Source organism: Macaca mulatta, chromosome 4 (genome assembly GCF_049350105.2).
Source record: "Macaca mulatta isolate MMU2019108-1 chromosome 4, T2T-MMU8v2.0, whole genome shotgun sequence".
NCBI classification, from domain to species: Eukaryota; Metazoa; Chordata; class Mammalia; order Primates; family Cercopithecidae; genus Macaca; species Macaca mulatta.
The window spans coordinates 125,427,827-125,444,759 of record NC_133409.1 but is presented as its reverse complement, the minus strand read 5'-3'; the positions used below and the strand labels follow the sequence as shown (position 1 = coordinate 125,444,759).

At 39.0% G+C, this 16,933-nt stretch overlaps 2 protein-coding genes across 15 annotated transcripts in view; one reads left to right on the top strand and one right to left on the bottom strand.

Moving 5' to 3' along the window:
* The window catches only part of BAG2 (BAG cochaperone 2), a 406,790-nt gene that overhangs the window by 69,520 nt on the left and 320,337 nt on the right, over positions 1-16,933 (top strand). The window lies entirely within an intron of this gene.
* The window catches only part of DST (dystonin), a 488,734-nt gene that overhangs the window by 388,533 nt on the left and 83,268 nt on the right, over positions 1-16,933 (bottom strand). Inside the window, exon 2 of one of the 14 annotated variants that reach the window (XM_077999797.1) lies at positions 13,559-13,634. The exons of the other annotated variants lie outside the window; for them this stretch is intronic. Within the exon in view, the coding sequence (XP_077855923.1) occupies positions 13,559-13,618 (60 nt within the window). The 5' untranslated portion in view covers positions 13,619-13,634. The remainder of the gene's footprint in view (positions 1-13,558; positions 13,635-16,933) is intronic. 14 annotated transcript variants of the gene reach the window in all.

Here is a 16,933-nt window from a genome sequence, read left to right as displayed (position 1 = left end):
ACCCAAGGCACGTGAAACAAACTCTAATTGCATCAGGACTACTAACCTTATCTCAATCTGTTTAGGCATGTGGCTATGCATGGTCAACACCATTATTTCATTTTATTTTTCTTTTTTGTGGGCACATAGTAGGTGTAAACCCCATTCTTTTAGAAGTTCACGTAATATTCCCACAAAGTGAGGTATGTAAGATGTAGCTCTCTATTCTTTCCCCCTAAAAAAGCTGTCTTCCATTTTACTTTCCATAAAATTTCACCATCTTGACGAATTTATTTAGAGTCTGTATATTTTTCTAATGACAATAAGGTATTAGGAAAACTTGAGGCAAAAAGTAAATAAAATTGATTTTCTGTATTGTAGCTACAATCCATAGGGAGTTGTGAGTGGCATTAGGTCAGTCACAGCATGCTATTATCAACCCAATTTATTTTCCATGCTTTTCTGAAAATCCATCTTGAGCTTTCTGAGATTTTGTTTTTGGCTGGCTCTGTATAAAAGGGTGACATTCTTAAAGACTTTTAAGAGTGTATTGGGTTTCTTTGGCCGCTTTCTATCTTCCTAAAAATGGCTTCCTATCTGTCCTTACTTAAGGTCATCCTTTATCTGTGAGATTGTATTTCTTGTTACCTGTACTATTTTAGTGAGTATAGTAATTTGATTATTTATCTTTACAGACAGATTTGGAGAATAACTGTTAAAGAACTGCTTTCCAAAACCCACTGGTTATTGATTTTTGTAGAGTAAATTTTTTTAATGGCCTGAGTCTCAGCTGATTGAACAACGAAATGTGATTTATGCCATGACATAAACACCATTAATCACTCATAGCCAGATGGGAACAGTTACCACCCCTGGACCCATGGGTGTTGACTGGTGCAGCCTCTAATCTGGTAGTGTCATTGGTAAACAGATAAGAGAGAAAAAGAGGAAAAGACAATCAACAACACTTCTTTCAGCACTATATCATAGGAAAATATGGACCCCACACACACACACAAACTGAGGGAAATCATACATATTTATATGTGGTAAAGTCTCTCCCAGGCTACATGATCCAAGTGTTTTAACAATTAAAGTATTGGATTTTTTTCCCACAAAAATTTTCATGAATACTTTTTAAAAATATAAGGTAAACTATACAAAAGTAGGCCCATTTGAACCCTGAAAATTGGGAACAGATTTAAATGGAGCTGCTTTAAAGTGGATTGATCCTAAAGAAAACCTATTATATTCTTTATTGATTTGAAATGATTTGCCAAATCATGTTACTATCTTGGGGGCTAGAGAAGAGTGTGGAACTACAGTTCCCTTTTGTTTTAAGAAAAGCAAATATGTTCTCTCACCCAAAGGCCAGAGTCTAACCTTTGATGTGGGGCTTGGAAAGGTAGGACAAAGGAAGAGGGCTCCTGTAATCAACAAAAGCCCCAGGTTCCTATCTAGTATTCCACTACTGTTGCCTAAGGTTTGATTCCTATTAAAATACAAATATGGTAGCTATGTCCATCAATAGGAGACTGTTTAAATATAGTTATATGGATACCATAGTCTACTCTATAGCAATTAAACAAAAATGTTATTGTTATATATTTAGTAAAGAAGAAACAATTCATCAAGAATGATTTCTTAAAATATGTGCATGTGCATATACATGTAATAGTTACCCATATGTAAGTAGCGATTATTTTTGGGTGATGACTAAGATTCTGAATGAATTTAATTTTATTCCTTATAATATTTTAATCCAATACAAGTACATAAAAAGATTACCAAAAGTAAAAAGATTTTATGTCAAGGGTTAGAGAAAATATGGACAACTCTATGAAGAAGTAACTAAGTCAGTGTTTTTAACATTTCTGGGCTTATGGGCACCCCTGAAAAGTTAATGAAATCTATGAAAACCTCTTTCCAGAACAAAGTACAAGAGTAAATACATGCAAAACTTTGCATATCATTTTATGGGATTCACTGACCCACTGACCCCAGGTTAAGACCCCAATTCACACCATCATTTGTCATCCCCATTTGGCATGTATGCTGAAAATAAGAGATACATGAAAGAGCTGTGGAGTAGGGGGCAGAGTAATTTGGGTAGTGAAGATAAAGCTGGCCTAGGTCATAATACTTTTTAACAGTTGGCCTTTTTCATAAATGACCATGAGCTACTTCTGGACTGATACTGAATCTCTGCAACCAAAAAAGCACTAGATGGTTACAAGCCAAAAACCCTGTACAGTAAATCCTCGCTTAAAATCATCAATAGGTTCTTGGAAACTGCTGCTTTAAGTCAAAGGACATATAATAAAACCAATTTTACATAGACTAATTAATATAAATGAGAGTTAAGTTCCTACAGCAAATAATATTTCTGGTCATAAAAATATCACAAAACTTCTAAGAGAAGACCAAAACACTTCTAATATTAAACACTGAAATAAATGTGAGTTATACATACATTTACAGAAGATTAATACAAAATAAGATAATTATGTACCCAATTTTTGGTAAATCAGTAAATGACAGCAGTCATCGGGGTGGGGGGTTAAATCAAGGAATAAATGTTTGCAAAATGAAAAATATAAGGAGTACCTCCTACCGCCATGCAGTTCAAAGCCAATCACAAATATGGCAGACCCACTGAGCACTTTCATACCACATCGTTTATTGTCATGCATTTGTAAGATTATTGTAGACCTTACAAATTTTTATTTTACAATAATTTGCATTTATTCATGCGTTCCTTTTCCAACCTGCTTATTACAGTTCAGGATCAAGGGTGGCCAGAACCCATCCCAGCAGCTCAAGGCACAAGGCAGGAACCACACCCGGACAGGACACCATCCCATGGCAGGGTGCAATCATAATCTATGCCCACAGTCACTCAGAATGGGACCAATTAACCTCATGTGCACATCCTTGGAATGTGGGAGCAAACTGCAGCATCCAGAGAAAACCCACGCTGGCATGGGGAGAAAGTGTGAACTCCACTGACAGTGGCCCCAGCCAGGAATTGATTTTTTTTCTCTCATCAACATTATAACAAAAAGACATTGAACAAAACACTATTCAAGGACCTGCTATATTGTGTCTTCTACAATTTAGTTATTAAAGCAGTTTTAACAATTGAATTAGATCACCAAAAGCTTTAAAATGACTTTCCTGATAGCCAATTCATTCACATGGTATAAAAACAACCCAAATCTCCTAAAGCCAGGATAATTACATAATAACATTTTCGGAAGGGGAACTGAACAATACCTTCTTTAACTGAAACCCCAGTGGGGGATCTGAGATAAGTACAATGCAACTGCCTAAATTGAATGCTGCCCAGCCTTAGCACCCTGATCTGTAGGAAAGTGCCAGGAAATTGTCTTGGCAATAGGCATTCTCTACAGGCAATGGAGAAAGAAGTGCAGAGATAAGAGTTTGCAAAGTAGCCAAAAATTTAAATCCCAGAGGCTGAAAAGTAAACTTTCACAAACCCACATATTTATAACTTAAGCACATTTCTGTATGTGTATTTCAAAATATTCACCAGAAAAAAACCCAAAAATAGAAAGCACACAAGGAAACAGAAAAATCCTGATTGTGAAGCATTCTACAAGACAACTGTCCTAGATCCGTCAAAAAGGTCAATGACACAAAACATACACACCCAAAAAGGAAGAATTGTTCTAGATCTAAAAGGACAAAAGAGACACAACTAATTCATGAACCTTGGTTGGATTCTGGGTTGACTCTTTTTTAAAAGCTAAAAAGACATTTTGGGGACAACTGTCTTTTGGGGACAACTGGGGAAATCTGAACATGCAACATGGATTGTTTATTAGACAATGTTAGGAAATTATTGTTAGTTTTCTAAGGTGCAATAATACTATTGTGGTTATGTAGAAAAGTGTCCTTATCCATAGGAGATGCAGGCTGAGGAAACCCAAGATGTCTGCACTTATTTTTATTGTTTCAATAAAAACAAGGAAAAGTATTAAATGTGATAATAGGCTAACAATAAGTATTCACTGGTCTACTCTTTCAACTTTTCTATAAATCTGAATCTTTTCAAAATGAAGAATTGAGGGGGAAATAGCAAGGTTTTTTTTTGTTTGTTTGTTTTTTGTTTTTTTTTTAAGAGACAAGGTCTTGATCCATTGCCCAGGCTGGAGTGCAAAAAGACATGATCATAGCTCACTGCAGCCTTGAACTCCTGGGCTCAAGAGATCCTCCCACCTCAACCTCTCGGGTAGCTGGGTCTACAGGCACATACTACCACACCAGGCTAATTTTATTTTTTAATATTTTTATAGAGACGGGGTTTCCCTATGTTGACCAGGCTGCTCTCAAACTCCTGGCCTCAAGCGATCTTTCTGCCTTGGCCTCTCAAAGTACTGGGATAACAAGCATGAGCCACTGCACACAGCAAGGTCTTTTGCGCTGTGTTTAAGTGTTGCTTAGTCTATTCCTGTGCTCACAAAATCAACATATACAGGTTGCAAGGACAAAGTGATAGTTTTGATCTAAGAAATTTCTCGTAACATTTCTTCATAAACACTTAGAGAAGCACTAGAAGCAGTGGCCTGTGTCAAGAAGTCACCAAAGAAAGATAATCTGCTTGCCTTAGTCCTAAGCATAATTCTAGACAGAAAAATATAAAAGAAATTCCTCTGCTATTCATTTATTAATAATGTAAAATACAGTGAACACAAGATAGGTTCAGTATCACATAATTTTGATATACGAACAAAAACAGAAAATTTTTTCTCCAAAATTAGGAAAATTAAAGACACAATTTTCTTTAAAATTCCCTTAGGTAGGTAGGTACAAATACTAACTTCCTCAATGTTGTATCAAAATATATGTTATAGCCCAAAACTATCATTATATGACTAGTTTTTTACTTAGAAATAAGTTAGAAAGCAAGAGCACATTATCTGATTTTAGAGGTCCCAAGGAAAATAAACTCTACCACAAATAAATAGACGTAGGAGAAAACAGTTAAGGAAAATGTGCTTAACTCCTTGAAGAAAAAATGAGATATGGTAAATTTGGGGCAACTTGTGCTTGCTTCAGTTAATAATTTTCAAAACTTGTTGAACAATTAAGGTATGAAATCTTTTACCAAATAAATAGCTCTCAGTTAAGTCTTACCTGGAAACCACCTTTAAGTTGTAAGTAGGGGAGAGGGGGTCTAGTAGTGAGGCCATTAGCTGGTTCTCACTCTCTTCTATTAGGGGAGATATGCAGGAACCCTTAACTCCAAGAGGCAGAAGAGCCTGGGTGGAGGTGAGAGGAAGGGGGATCAGAGGGAGAGGAAGCAGGTTGCTGCTAAGTTCTTACTCAAGGGAAGCAGTGTCAGGCAGAGTTAAGGAAGTCAAAGGTTGCTTTCTAGGTAGAGAAGCCCAGTTCATCAGCCTATGAAAGAACACTGGAATTTAGAACACAAATTCTTTCTAGGGTATAATGATTGTACACTGGTTAGTGTTACTTAGTACTAAGTAACACCAAGTTGGACACCAAGCTTGCTGATGGGACAGAGGAAGGTTGATTTCATAACGTAACTATCATGAATAATGCTGCAATGTCTATGGGAGTGCAGATATCTCTTCAACATATTAATTTCAGTTCCCAATAGGTATATCACTTTGAATCCTAGATAATCAAGGCTCAGCACTAAGACATTCTGCAAGACTTCTTCCTTTCTTTCAGTTTAGTATATTCTATCCAGATGCCTCATTTATTGGGTGATTATAATTTAAGCATTTTCACTAAGTATTTTATTTAATACTCACTGAAATCCAATAAAGAAATGCACAGTTAGGGATATTAAGTAACTTGTCCACAGTCATTGTCAGTACAAGGTGCAGCCAGGATTTCCATATAGGTCCTTTTGACACGAAAGCCTGTGCTCTTGACCACATGTGGTCCTTGGCACTAGGGGAACATATACTCACAGCCCTAAAGATTACCATATATTTGGGGATCCCAAAAAGACTAGACCTGTTCTGGGTTCAGTACTAGGGCCAACGCATGGAAATGACAGGTATCAGTTCACATCAAAGAAAAACCATTCAAAATGCACAACTATAGTACTCCCAGACTGCTTTGTGTATAGTAAGCACTCTCCTATTCCAGGGGACCAAGCCTTCGCTTACTCTGTGGTCTCTTTCCACTCAAAGATTCTTTGGTCCTATGTGTTCCCACACCTCCATAAATCTCCCCAAACAGATTACATATAAAATAAAAACTATGCAAAGTATCAAAATATGAAATTTTTCTAAAAATGTAAAAAAACTTTCAAAAAATTTCAGACATCTTTTTTTTGCAAGTCCACCTAATCCCAATCATATGAAAATTATATAAATAGAGACATCAGAACTAGTTTACATTTGAGTATCTACAAATAGTTTTTCTAACCAAAGGAAGAACATTTTAAATAACTTGCCTAAAAGAAAAGCAAACATATCTCCAAAAATAGCCCCACAAAACAAATGCATTAGGAAGACAAACTCTAATACTGAAAACATACATTTAACTAGAAAATACTTAATCTTATAGTTTAAATGGATGTTTATGTCAGTTAATTAAAAACATGTCTTAAGTACCCATAGGCTTCTTCCTTAGAAGGGCCTGAAATCTAACTGGGAGAGCAGAAGTGACAAAATAGCCAATTTATAATTAAATATCAGTCATCTTATCATCACTTGTTAGGCTTAAAAATATGTATTTTGGTGGAATAGTATAAATACATACATAAAAATATGGCTCACAGTATAAAGTTGATGAGGAGAGAGAGGCTAAATCAAGTCGAGCCTCCGCAGTCCCTTCAGAAGCCAGGTTGGAGATACAGTTCCCCAGCTCCCTCACTTCACTCTTCCAAGAGTATCCTATCCAAAAGTGTTCACTGCTGATACAGCCATCATTGTAGATGCACTATGGCTGGCCTACTCATTTTTAAAAACAAATTAACAGCAAACACATAAAAATTGGCAATTTTCACATGAAAATTCAGATGTGGAATACTGGCCCTAGTGGTTTTCCCTTTAAAGAAAGGACACGTAAAACACCTGTGCTTTCCAGTCTGACACCGTCCTCGCATGTATGATACCTGACCCCTGGAGACGTATGACTTTGGAGCCCCTAGCATGAAGTAAGTGATGGATGACATTGCTGTATTCAGAAAGTAAAGGAAAAGATAGAGGAGGAGAGGTAGGGATCGTGATAATTGATAGAATGGAGATGAAATTTTTAAAAATATGAAAACTGGAGAAGAGGGGATAAAACAACAAAAAGCTTTCAAAATATTTCAGTTAAATGGACAACAAACAAAAATAGATAATTCCATGTTTCTACTGACATCCAAGTGTTCACTTCATTCTGCTGTATCCCCAAACACCCTGGTTAACATTTCCAGTGCCCAGGAAATGGAAGAAAGCTGTATGACTCATGTAAATGCTGGCTCACGATCCCCACGAATCTAGCTGGACCCACCCACCCATCACTACTGCTGATGACTCCCTGCTGGTTTTTGCTCCCATACCTACCCTTGGTCAACATGTAGGAAGCATTAGTAAATTTTAGCTCTTAGGTGATGTTGTCTATTCACACTTGTTTGATCCAAGGGTAGATGATTAAGCCAACATAATTGTCACTTCAGGAAATATAGAAACTAGAAGTTATTGCAACTGGGTCACCTTAGTAACAGCTCTCGGGATACAAAGTCCATGAGTTCCATATCTATCCCTCCAAGCTTGGTTGTTAAACCTCCTTTGAGATGTCCCTGTATCTTTCCAATACATAACTTTTTGTAATTCAGAAGGTTTTTTTCTTTTAAATTCATTGTCTCCATTACTGGAGACAACAAAAACTTAGACAACCATGTTAGTGTAAATAAAAAAGCAATTATAGATATTCAGTTCTTCCCTATTGACACATAAGCAAAGTTATGTCTTTATACCTTCTTTATGCTTCCATTTTCATTACCTGTCTTCATTAATGAGACTTCAGAAAATTGCTTTTGATAATAGCTTTTACACACTTACTCTTTCACTTCAAACAGTAGGTACTTAAGTGAAAGAATTAATTTTTCATTAAAAACAAAAACTTTTATTATTGTACAGAAACAAGGTCTATGAAACTTTAAGTGCCTGGCACTCCCACTGCCCTCTTTTGAGGAAAGCAGGGCTGTTCCATGTACATTAAATGCAAACAATTCGGTTGCTACCTTAAGCCACACCCAAGTGGAACCAGGGATCAGTGCCTGATCCCTCTGAGCTGGTTTGGTGGAAAATTCTGCTCAGGTGCGATGATTCATATTGCACAGTGGCAAACCAATCCAACCACAGCCTCCTCTCGAGAATAAATGCTAAGTTCATTCCAAATGTCCTTAACTAATAATGGGATTTCCCCCTGACATCTGTTGCACATCCTCATCTTAGAACACCTGAGATCCATCTGGAACAACTGTGTGGCTCAAAGCCCCCATATCTGCACTAAAGCCCACAGTAGATTTCATTTTATCTCTCTTTCCTGAGGTGATCTGGACCTGTCCCTTCCTTGCTTTACCCCTAGAGGAAGCTATATGGCAGGACAGGAAGCAGAAACAGCCTGCAAGAATACCTTTTTCACAAGCCTAAATCTTTTGAGATGCGCATAACCTGGAGGCACAAATGTTCCCTCCCATTCCCTGACACCTTGGCATGCATCTTACAGGACCCAAGAACCTTAACACAATTCCGAGGTGAAGGAAATGGGGAGCACCAGGCCCGGCCTCATGGAGACCTGGGAGTCAGAACCTGAGGTGAGTTGAAAAAAAGACAAAGGAACACCTCTTACCCCAGAGTGTATAGACTGAGATTAAACCTCACCGTGTGGGTAGCAACTGTTTCTTATGTACTTCAGAATCCCAGGTCTTAGGAGGGGGCCCCTGATGAATGTCTGTTGGGTGAATTTATTGGCTTGGCAGCTTGGCTTCAGCAGCTTGGTCAAATGTGAGTAGAAATTCAGAAAGAAAGCTCTGCCACAACAAAGGCTAAAAATGCCCCAAGGGTCTGTCCGTCTGTGTCTCGCACACACACATACACAGAGCCCACTAACAGGATCAGCATGGCAGCTACTTCCTTCCTCCAGCATCATTTCTCATTTTAAGGCTGCCTTGAATTATTCTAGATCCAGGGAAGAAGAGAATATATTTCCCTGCTTGCTTATTGACACCTTATTCCAAATCAGGTAAGAAAAGAAGATAGTGTTTGAGGGGGGAAGATGTTAGGACCTTCGAGTTATCCAATCAGTCTCCCAGAATGAGAAGTGAGAAAAGCACAAGGTGCTTTGAGAGCATCAGGTGGAAGTGGCAGCAGAGGCAGCTGGAAAGCAGGTGGTGGATGAAGATCACAGCAGGGCTTGCATGTGACACTGGGGCCCAGAATTCATCTTGTAGGACCTGGATTGTTGCTGACGGGTTATAAGTAGTTTGCCTGTATAGCTGCGTGACTCATGGACTGAAGAGGGATCAAACTCAGACAAGATTAGTGAGCAGTTACTGTAACAGTCCAGCAGTAAATGATGCGAGCCTGAACTAAATCATTGGAATTGGGGGTGGAGAGGAGAGGATGAATTTGGGAAACATTTAGAGACTGGAAAAAAGAAGGCTAGACAAAGGTAGGGCTGAGGCTGCTAAGGTAAGAAGTGAAACTAGCTTACTATGCGGGAATGAGAAGAAGGTCAGAAGTCAAGCAAAACTATAATAGTGGGGAGACAGAGAATAGTAGTAGGAAAATCAGTGGGTCCCAGGCAAGTCATACAAGGAGAGCTCGAGATGATGACGTTCCTTTTGATAAGCCTCCTAGTTTGTGATGACTCAAACTGGTTTAAGATACAAGGCTGGCTAGACACCAACCTCCAAGAGACCTGCATTTTCTTCCAACTACAGCTGTGGCTCCTGGAGCTGCTGTGAGTGAGTGGTAGAAACCTGCCCCTTAGAGAAGCTGCAGCTGGTCAGCATCATGCAAGGGACTGCTGAGATGGTAGCATGCTGGTAATGAAGTGTTATGGAGCCACTCCATCCCTTATTCATCCTTTTTCTCATACACACAGAGAGCAAGAGTATATAAACCATCTTGTTTATTGTCCCCTTTCACACAGGATTGTTTTGGGGAACATAATAGTCACGCCATTTACACATACTTCTTATAACATTTACAAGCCATGATATTCTACTTAAAAACATAAAAATAAAAATACCCCTATTTCTTCTGACTTCCAATTGTCTCTAAGTAATAACTGTTCCCACTGCATTTATGAAGCAAATTCACTCATTCTTTCACAGTGCCCATCACAGGGCAGTTAGAATCCTGTGCTACAGCTGTGCAGCCCACACCCCTCTTCTTCTTAGTCATCATGTACACTTAGGATTTGTGTGAATTCCAGTCCCCTGACCTTCCTCCCCTTCACAGCTGCCCTCCTGACCCTGAAATATTGCTTGGGTGTTTTTTCTCCTCCCTTTCTCAACTGGGGATTTCCAAGCCAGCCTAATAGCTTCTTCCAACAATAATAAAGCAAAGAGGAATTTTTAAAAATGTATATCTGTGTCCATAAAACAATATGATGAATTCTATCACAAAAAACAAGCACACCATAGAACATATGACTATCTGTTCCCTTGTGCCATCCTTCTTTCTCTTCCTGAACTGGCCTTGTGTTTGTGTCCACAGCACACGAACCAGCTACAGAATATGCAGGTGGAGAATCCAGGTACCTAGGTACCTTTAAAAGTCTATTCAGTGAAAATCGCTGGCTATTGATGTGATGGTTAATTTTATGTGTCAACTTGGCTAGGCCATGGTACCCAGTTTTTCATAAAAGATCAGTCTAAATGTTGTGAAGGTGTATGTTTAAAAGTGATTAACATTTATTCAGTGGACTTCAAGTAAAGTAGATTATCCTCCATATAGTGGGTGGGCCTTCTCCAATCAGTAGAAGGCCTTAAGAGCAAAGACCATGATCTCTCAAAGAAAGAATTTTCCTCAAGACTGCAACGTAGAGACCTCGCCTGAGTTTCCAGCCTGATGCCCTGCAGAATTTGGACTCAAGACTGCAATATCAGCTCTTTTCTGAATTTCTAGCCTGCTGGCCTGCCCTACAGATTTTAGATCTCCCAGCCCAATTGCATGAGCTAATTCCTTAAAATAAATAAATCTCTGTGTGTGTATGTGTGCTATAACTAATACAGCCTATTGGTCTGTTTCTCTGGAGAACCCTAACTAACACAATTGTCTACCATATTACTGCATAGAAGACTTATGACTCACCTTTACCACATTTCAGGGAAGTAGAAACACCTGCCATAATTCACATTTTACAGTTTTATGGAAAGTGTGCAGGACTTTTACCAAGCTGAGTTAGGAAGCCAGAGTGCTTCACCCAGCTCCATAATTAACTGCCCATATACTACCACACAAGAAAATTACTTAACATCTTCAACTTGCTCATATTCTAAACATGAATAGTCATATCTACTTCACTAGATATTATTAAAATGAAATAATGTATGTAAATCCTGTAATATGATGCCTGCTCAGCACATACTAAATACATTTCCATAGCATTTATTATAAAATAAAAAGATAAAAACTAGATATCAAGTATTTAGAATTGCAGTGATTATAGCTATATGACCAAAAATATATCATTTTGAGGACTTGAAAAAAAAATCTAACTCCCTTCACATCACCTGCATGCTATCGCCTAAATTTCTAGTAACAGATACAGTCTTTTGATGTAAAGCTTTTTATTTCTAACCAAACTACCCATGGATGAAAAATATTAAGTGGCACAGTATCAGTTATTTATACTTCAGTATGAATAAGGCCACCAGACTGTGTCCTGCAGAAGTGTTTAGATAAAACAAAAAGGGAACACTGAGGTTCCTAGAAGTAGATAAGCTGTCTACATCATGATTTTTTCCTGGAGCCATTTCTGACAATCACAGAGACAGAGATTCAAGGAGTCAAATGAGTCTGTCCTAACAGAAACAGCCTAGCCCAATTCAGGATACCACTCAAAAGAAATATGGCCTGGAACACTTTAATTGTGACAATCCATCTCTCTGCTTCCCTAGTTTTCTCTCTCTCTCTCTCTCTCTGTGTGTGTGTGTGTGTGTGTGTGTGTGTGAGAGAGAGAGAGAGAGAGAGAGAGAGAGAGAGAGAGAGAGAGCGCATCTTGCTCTGTCATCTAGGCTGAAGTGTGGTGGTAAGATCACAGCTCACTGTGTGGTGGTGAGATCCCAGCTCACGGCAGCCCTGACCTTCCAGGCTCAAGCAATCCTCCCACCTCAGCCTCCCAAGTAGCTGGACTACAGGTGTGCCACCACACCTGCCTAATTTTTTTATTTTTTGAAGAGATGGGGGAAGAGTGGCCAGGGGATTGTCTCACTGTGATGCTCAGGCTGGTCTGGAACTCCTGGGCTCAAGCAATCCTCCCGCCTCAGCTTTCTAAAGTGCTGGGATTATAGGCATGTGCCACCATGCTCAGCCCTGCTTCCCTAGTTGAAAGTAAAAACTCATCATTACCGCTCTGTTGAGTCATAGGGACAGATGGCCTTACCTTCTCACCTGCCTTCCTGATTCTCTAGGTAGAATATAATCTTTGATGTGATCTGATGGGAGTCTGAAAATCTGCTACCAAAAACTGCTGCCACAATGTCTGAAATGCTCCCATTAGAGCAATTGTAAGCCACTGGGAGATTTTGAGTTTTATCATCTTCTAAACCACAAGGATAGCTAAATTGAACTGGATTACTAAAATGATATACATAAAGTACATAGTAGGCATTCAATAAATTAGAGCTATGTGTTTTCTTTGTTTTGTTTTGGGTTCTTTTTTGAGACAGAGTCTCACTCTGTCCCCCAGGCTGGAGTGCAATGGCGCGATCTCGGCTCACTGCAAGCTCCACCTCCCGGGTTCACGCCATTCTCCTGCCTCAGCCTCCCGAGTAGCTGGGACTACAGGTGCCTGCCACCACACCCGGCTAATTGTTTTGTATTTTTAGTAGACATGGGGTTTCACTATGTTGGCCAGGCTGGTCTCAAACTCCTGATCACAGACGATCCACCCACCGGGGCCTCCCAAAGTGCTGGGATTACAGGCATGAGCCACCATGCCCAGCCAGAGCTATGTTGTTCTTATTACAAGTCACATTCACCTCTTGCCTGAACAATTATTGCAAAATATCTTCCAATTGATCTTGCTTGCCTCCTTGTCCTCAACAATATATTCTCCATACAGAAGCTAAATCCAGTCTTCAAAGACCTAAGTCAGAGTACATCGTGCCTGTGCTCAAAACCCTCCTGTGGCTTTCCACTTCACTCAGGATAAAATCCAAAGCCTGTACCATGACCTACAAGGCCTCCTGATGTGCTGTTAGGTCTCTGCTCAAACGGCACCCTTTTAAAGAAAGTTATTCCCCTAAAAGCCTTATGTAACTTTACCCTCCCCACCTATTACTCTATGCCCCTTATCCTGCTTCACTTTCCTCCCCCGCCACTTATTACCATCTGACACATTATGTATTTACCTGTTTATCTGCTTGTTGTCTGTCTCCTCCACCAAAAAGTAAGCTCTTTGTTTCATTCATGCTGTGTCCCCAGTTCCTAGCATGGTGACAAACCCATAACAGATGCTCAGAAAATATTTGTGAAACGCGAAAATGAACAGTAAAAGAATTTTGCAAAAGCACCTGTACTAACTAGCACACAGTATGTATGTACTCAGTAAGTACCAATTTCCTGCAATAAATATTAGTTTTTTCTTATTTATCCATATTTATCTTATTTATCATTGCCTGCAATACTTGCCCTGAAGCTTGTTATAGAACAAGAGATTTAAAGCACAACATAGTCTCATAACCCACAGTTAAACCCTCCTAACCATAAATCAAAAATGGGATTGCTCTCAGCAAGCTAACTAGGGAGATAACAGAGAACTGAGGCTAGACCTGGCCCTGTAGTCTGGCAGAGCTCTTTGCCTCCTGACCCAGCTTCACTACTTATTAGCTGTAGGACTTTGGACAAACTACTTAAACTTTCTGAGCTTTGGCTTTCCAATTTATAAAGAACATCTACCTCTTAGGGTTGGTGTTAGGATTAAATGACCTAATGCCCATTGCCAAGCACAGAGCCTGACTCATAGGGAGTGCTTAAGAAATGCTCACTACTGTTAATGTTGTTGGTCAGCATCAATAAAAATACTGTTGATACGAAATGCCTGTCTTTATAACTTCATTTCTTTTACAGTCTCATTTATGGTTATCTCTGGAGTTACAGGGAGCTGATAAAGTTCCAAAACCGTTTTTAAAGGATTTAAAAATAGGAAATAATGATAGTCATTTGTTTATAAAAAGCAGAGCTTGGCCAGATGCAGTGGCTCATGCCTGTATTCCCAGCACTTTGGAAGGCCAAGTTGGGCGGATCATGAGGTCAGGAGATCGAAATCACCCTGGCCAACATGGTGAAACCCCGTCTCTACTAAAAATACAAAAATTAGGGTATTCTGTGGTGTGGTGGGGCACGCCCATAGTCCCAGTTACTCAGGAGGCTGAGGCTGAGGCAGGAGAATCACTTGAACTCGGGAGGTGGAGGTTGCAGTGAGCCGAGATCGTGTCACTGCACTCCAGCCTGGCGACACAGCGAGACTCCATCAAAAAAAAAAAAAAAGCAGGGCTCTCATTTCAGAAAAAACTATTTTTCACTTCCCTAGTATCCTGAAACGTCTGCATCTCAGACTTCCTGATTCTTTTGCTTTAATAAACAGACGGGTGTGCCTGGAGTCATGGTGATTACCCATGTTCTAGAAATAAACTTGAGAAAGCTGTGTTGCCTGCTTAATACTCCCATAAGCTCCAAATATTATTATGTAGTTTAAAAAAAAAAAAAAAACATTAAATGTCTGGGTTTTCTAAGTCAATTTTAAACATGGGGGGGGTGTCAGTTCATTTTACAAAACATGCAAGTAGAAATAATGTTTTTTAATTTGTAAGTATAAAAAATTTTAAATGCTTAGCTAAACATGGCATATAAACAGGGAAACAATGTAGCATTGAAGAGAGTGTTCTCAACTATGAGGTCTTGATTCCAATCGTGGCTCTGACAGTTTAGCAACTCAGATCACTGTTCTGGACCTTGTTTCCTCAAAATGACAACTCAGACTGGATGACTTTTGATGTTCCTAAATTGTCCACGAATCCCTCATCTCTAAAGCTTTTTTGATATACAAATTCCATACCTTTAATGTTTCATTTTCACACTTCTAAAGAGCCTCTTTATATAGTTACCCTGAACTAAGTTTAAATGCTAACGAGTCAGAGATATTGCATATTGAGTAGTACATGTAAGCAAACGGAAAATATCCTGTCCCAATGCCACAATTCACCATCCTCTCAAAAAAAAACAAGTGTATTTTGGACTATAACATTTTTTTAGAATGTTGTTAATTACCAAAAACAACAAATAAAAGCCAATGATAAAATAAATCAACAATAAAATAAAATAATTTGACAATCACAACTGCTATTTAATAATTTATCTGATTTTATCATAAAAATATTCCATGAACATTTTCTCTATTGGAGGTTTTAGGTTCAACTCCAAATTATAAAACAACATTATGCAATTAGGAAGTTGATTTGGCCTAACAGAAATGACAAATATGTACTGAAATTTGAGACTTGAAATAAGTGAGTCACTACAGCACTTCTCAATACCCTATGTAAACATGAATCCTATCCTCTCTGGGAAATGTGTCATCTGCTTTAAGACCAAGAGATGAGAAATAATTGGCTAACTGTACTACACAGCCCTACATAGAAATGAAATTATACTAAAGATAAGGACTAAAAGCTATGTCTTGGCAGACAATGGCTGGTGTACTTTGATAATGATGTACAGATTTTTAAAAAACTTTTGGTGGCTCTAGGGATGGATGCTAGAACTTTGGGGTACATACGGCTCTGATCTGAGGGGACCTATTTTGGGGAGTCTCTTTAGTCATACAAAAACAAGGCAAAGGTTTCTCAGATATATCACAGACTTGACTTCCTAACAAACCTGCCTGCTATACAGTAGCTAAAAATGCTGGATAAAATATTTTTAAATGAATCAGCAAAGGGGCAGGAAAATAAGAAAAATTCTTAGAGGCTAGAGCAATAGAAAAGCAAAAGCACAAATACAGAAACGTTAGGCTGATTCCCTCTCATCTAAAGTTTCACTTGATGCCCAGGGGACAGAAGAGCAGGACAACCTGCTCAGGGGACAAAAGACAAAGCCAAAGGAGACTCAGTGAAAAAAACAAAAACAAAAACAGAAATAAATAAAGCCAGGGAAGCATGAACTAGGAAAACCAAACAAAAATACCCTGAGATTCCAAAGACACTTGCCCATGTCAAGCTTGTGGCTGGACAGAGTAGAAAAATAAAAACTTCAAGCTGATTCTCATGCACATTTTATGGCCCAAGTTCGCAGCATCTATGCAGTATGAAAAACTCTGAAACTGAGATTTTATGTTTATTTATTTTTTTGAGACAGGGAATCGCTCTGTCACCAAGGCTGAAGTACAGTGGCACAATCTCAGCCTTAACCTCCCAGGCTCAAACGAGCCTCTCACCTCAGCCTCCCGAGTAGCCGAGACTACAGGCAGGTGCCACTACCATGACCAGTTAATTTTTTTGAGTTTTAGTAGAGACGACGTCTTGTTATGTTGCCCAGTCTAGTCTTGAACTCCTGAGCTCAAGTGATCTACCTGCCTCGGCCTCCCAAAGTGCTGGGATTATAGGCGTGAGCCACCCGCGCCCAGCTGAGATTTTTTTTATTTTAGATTTCCCTGGCAAAACTAACAGAATATCCTCTCTGGAGAAATGTACCTTCAATCCTAGCCTCTAAAAATTACCACAGATAAA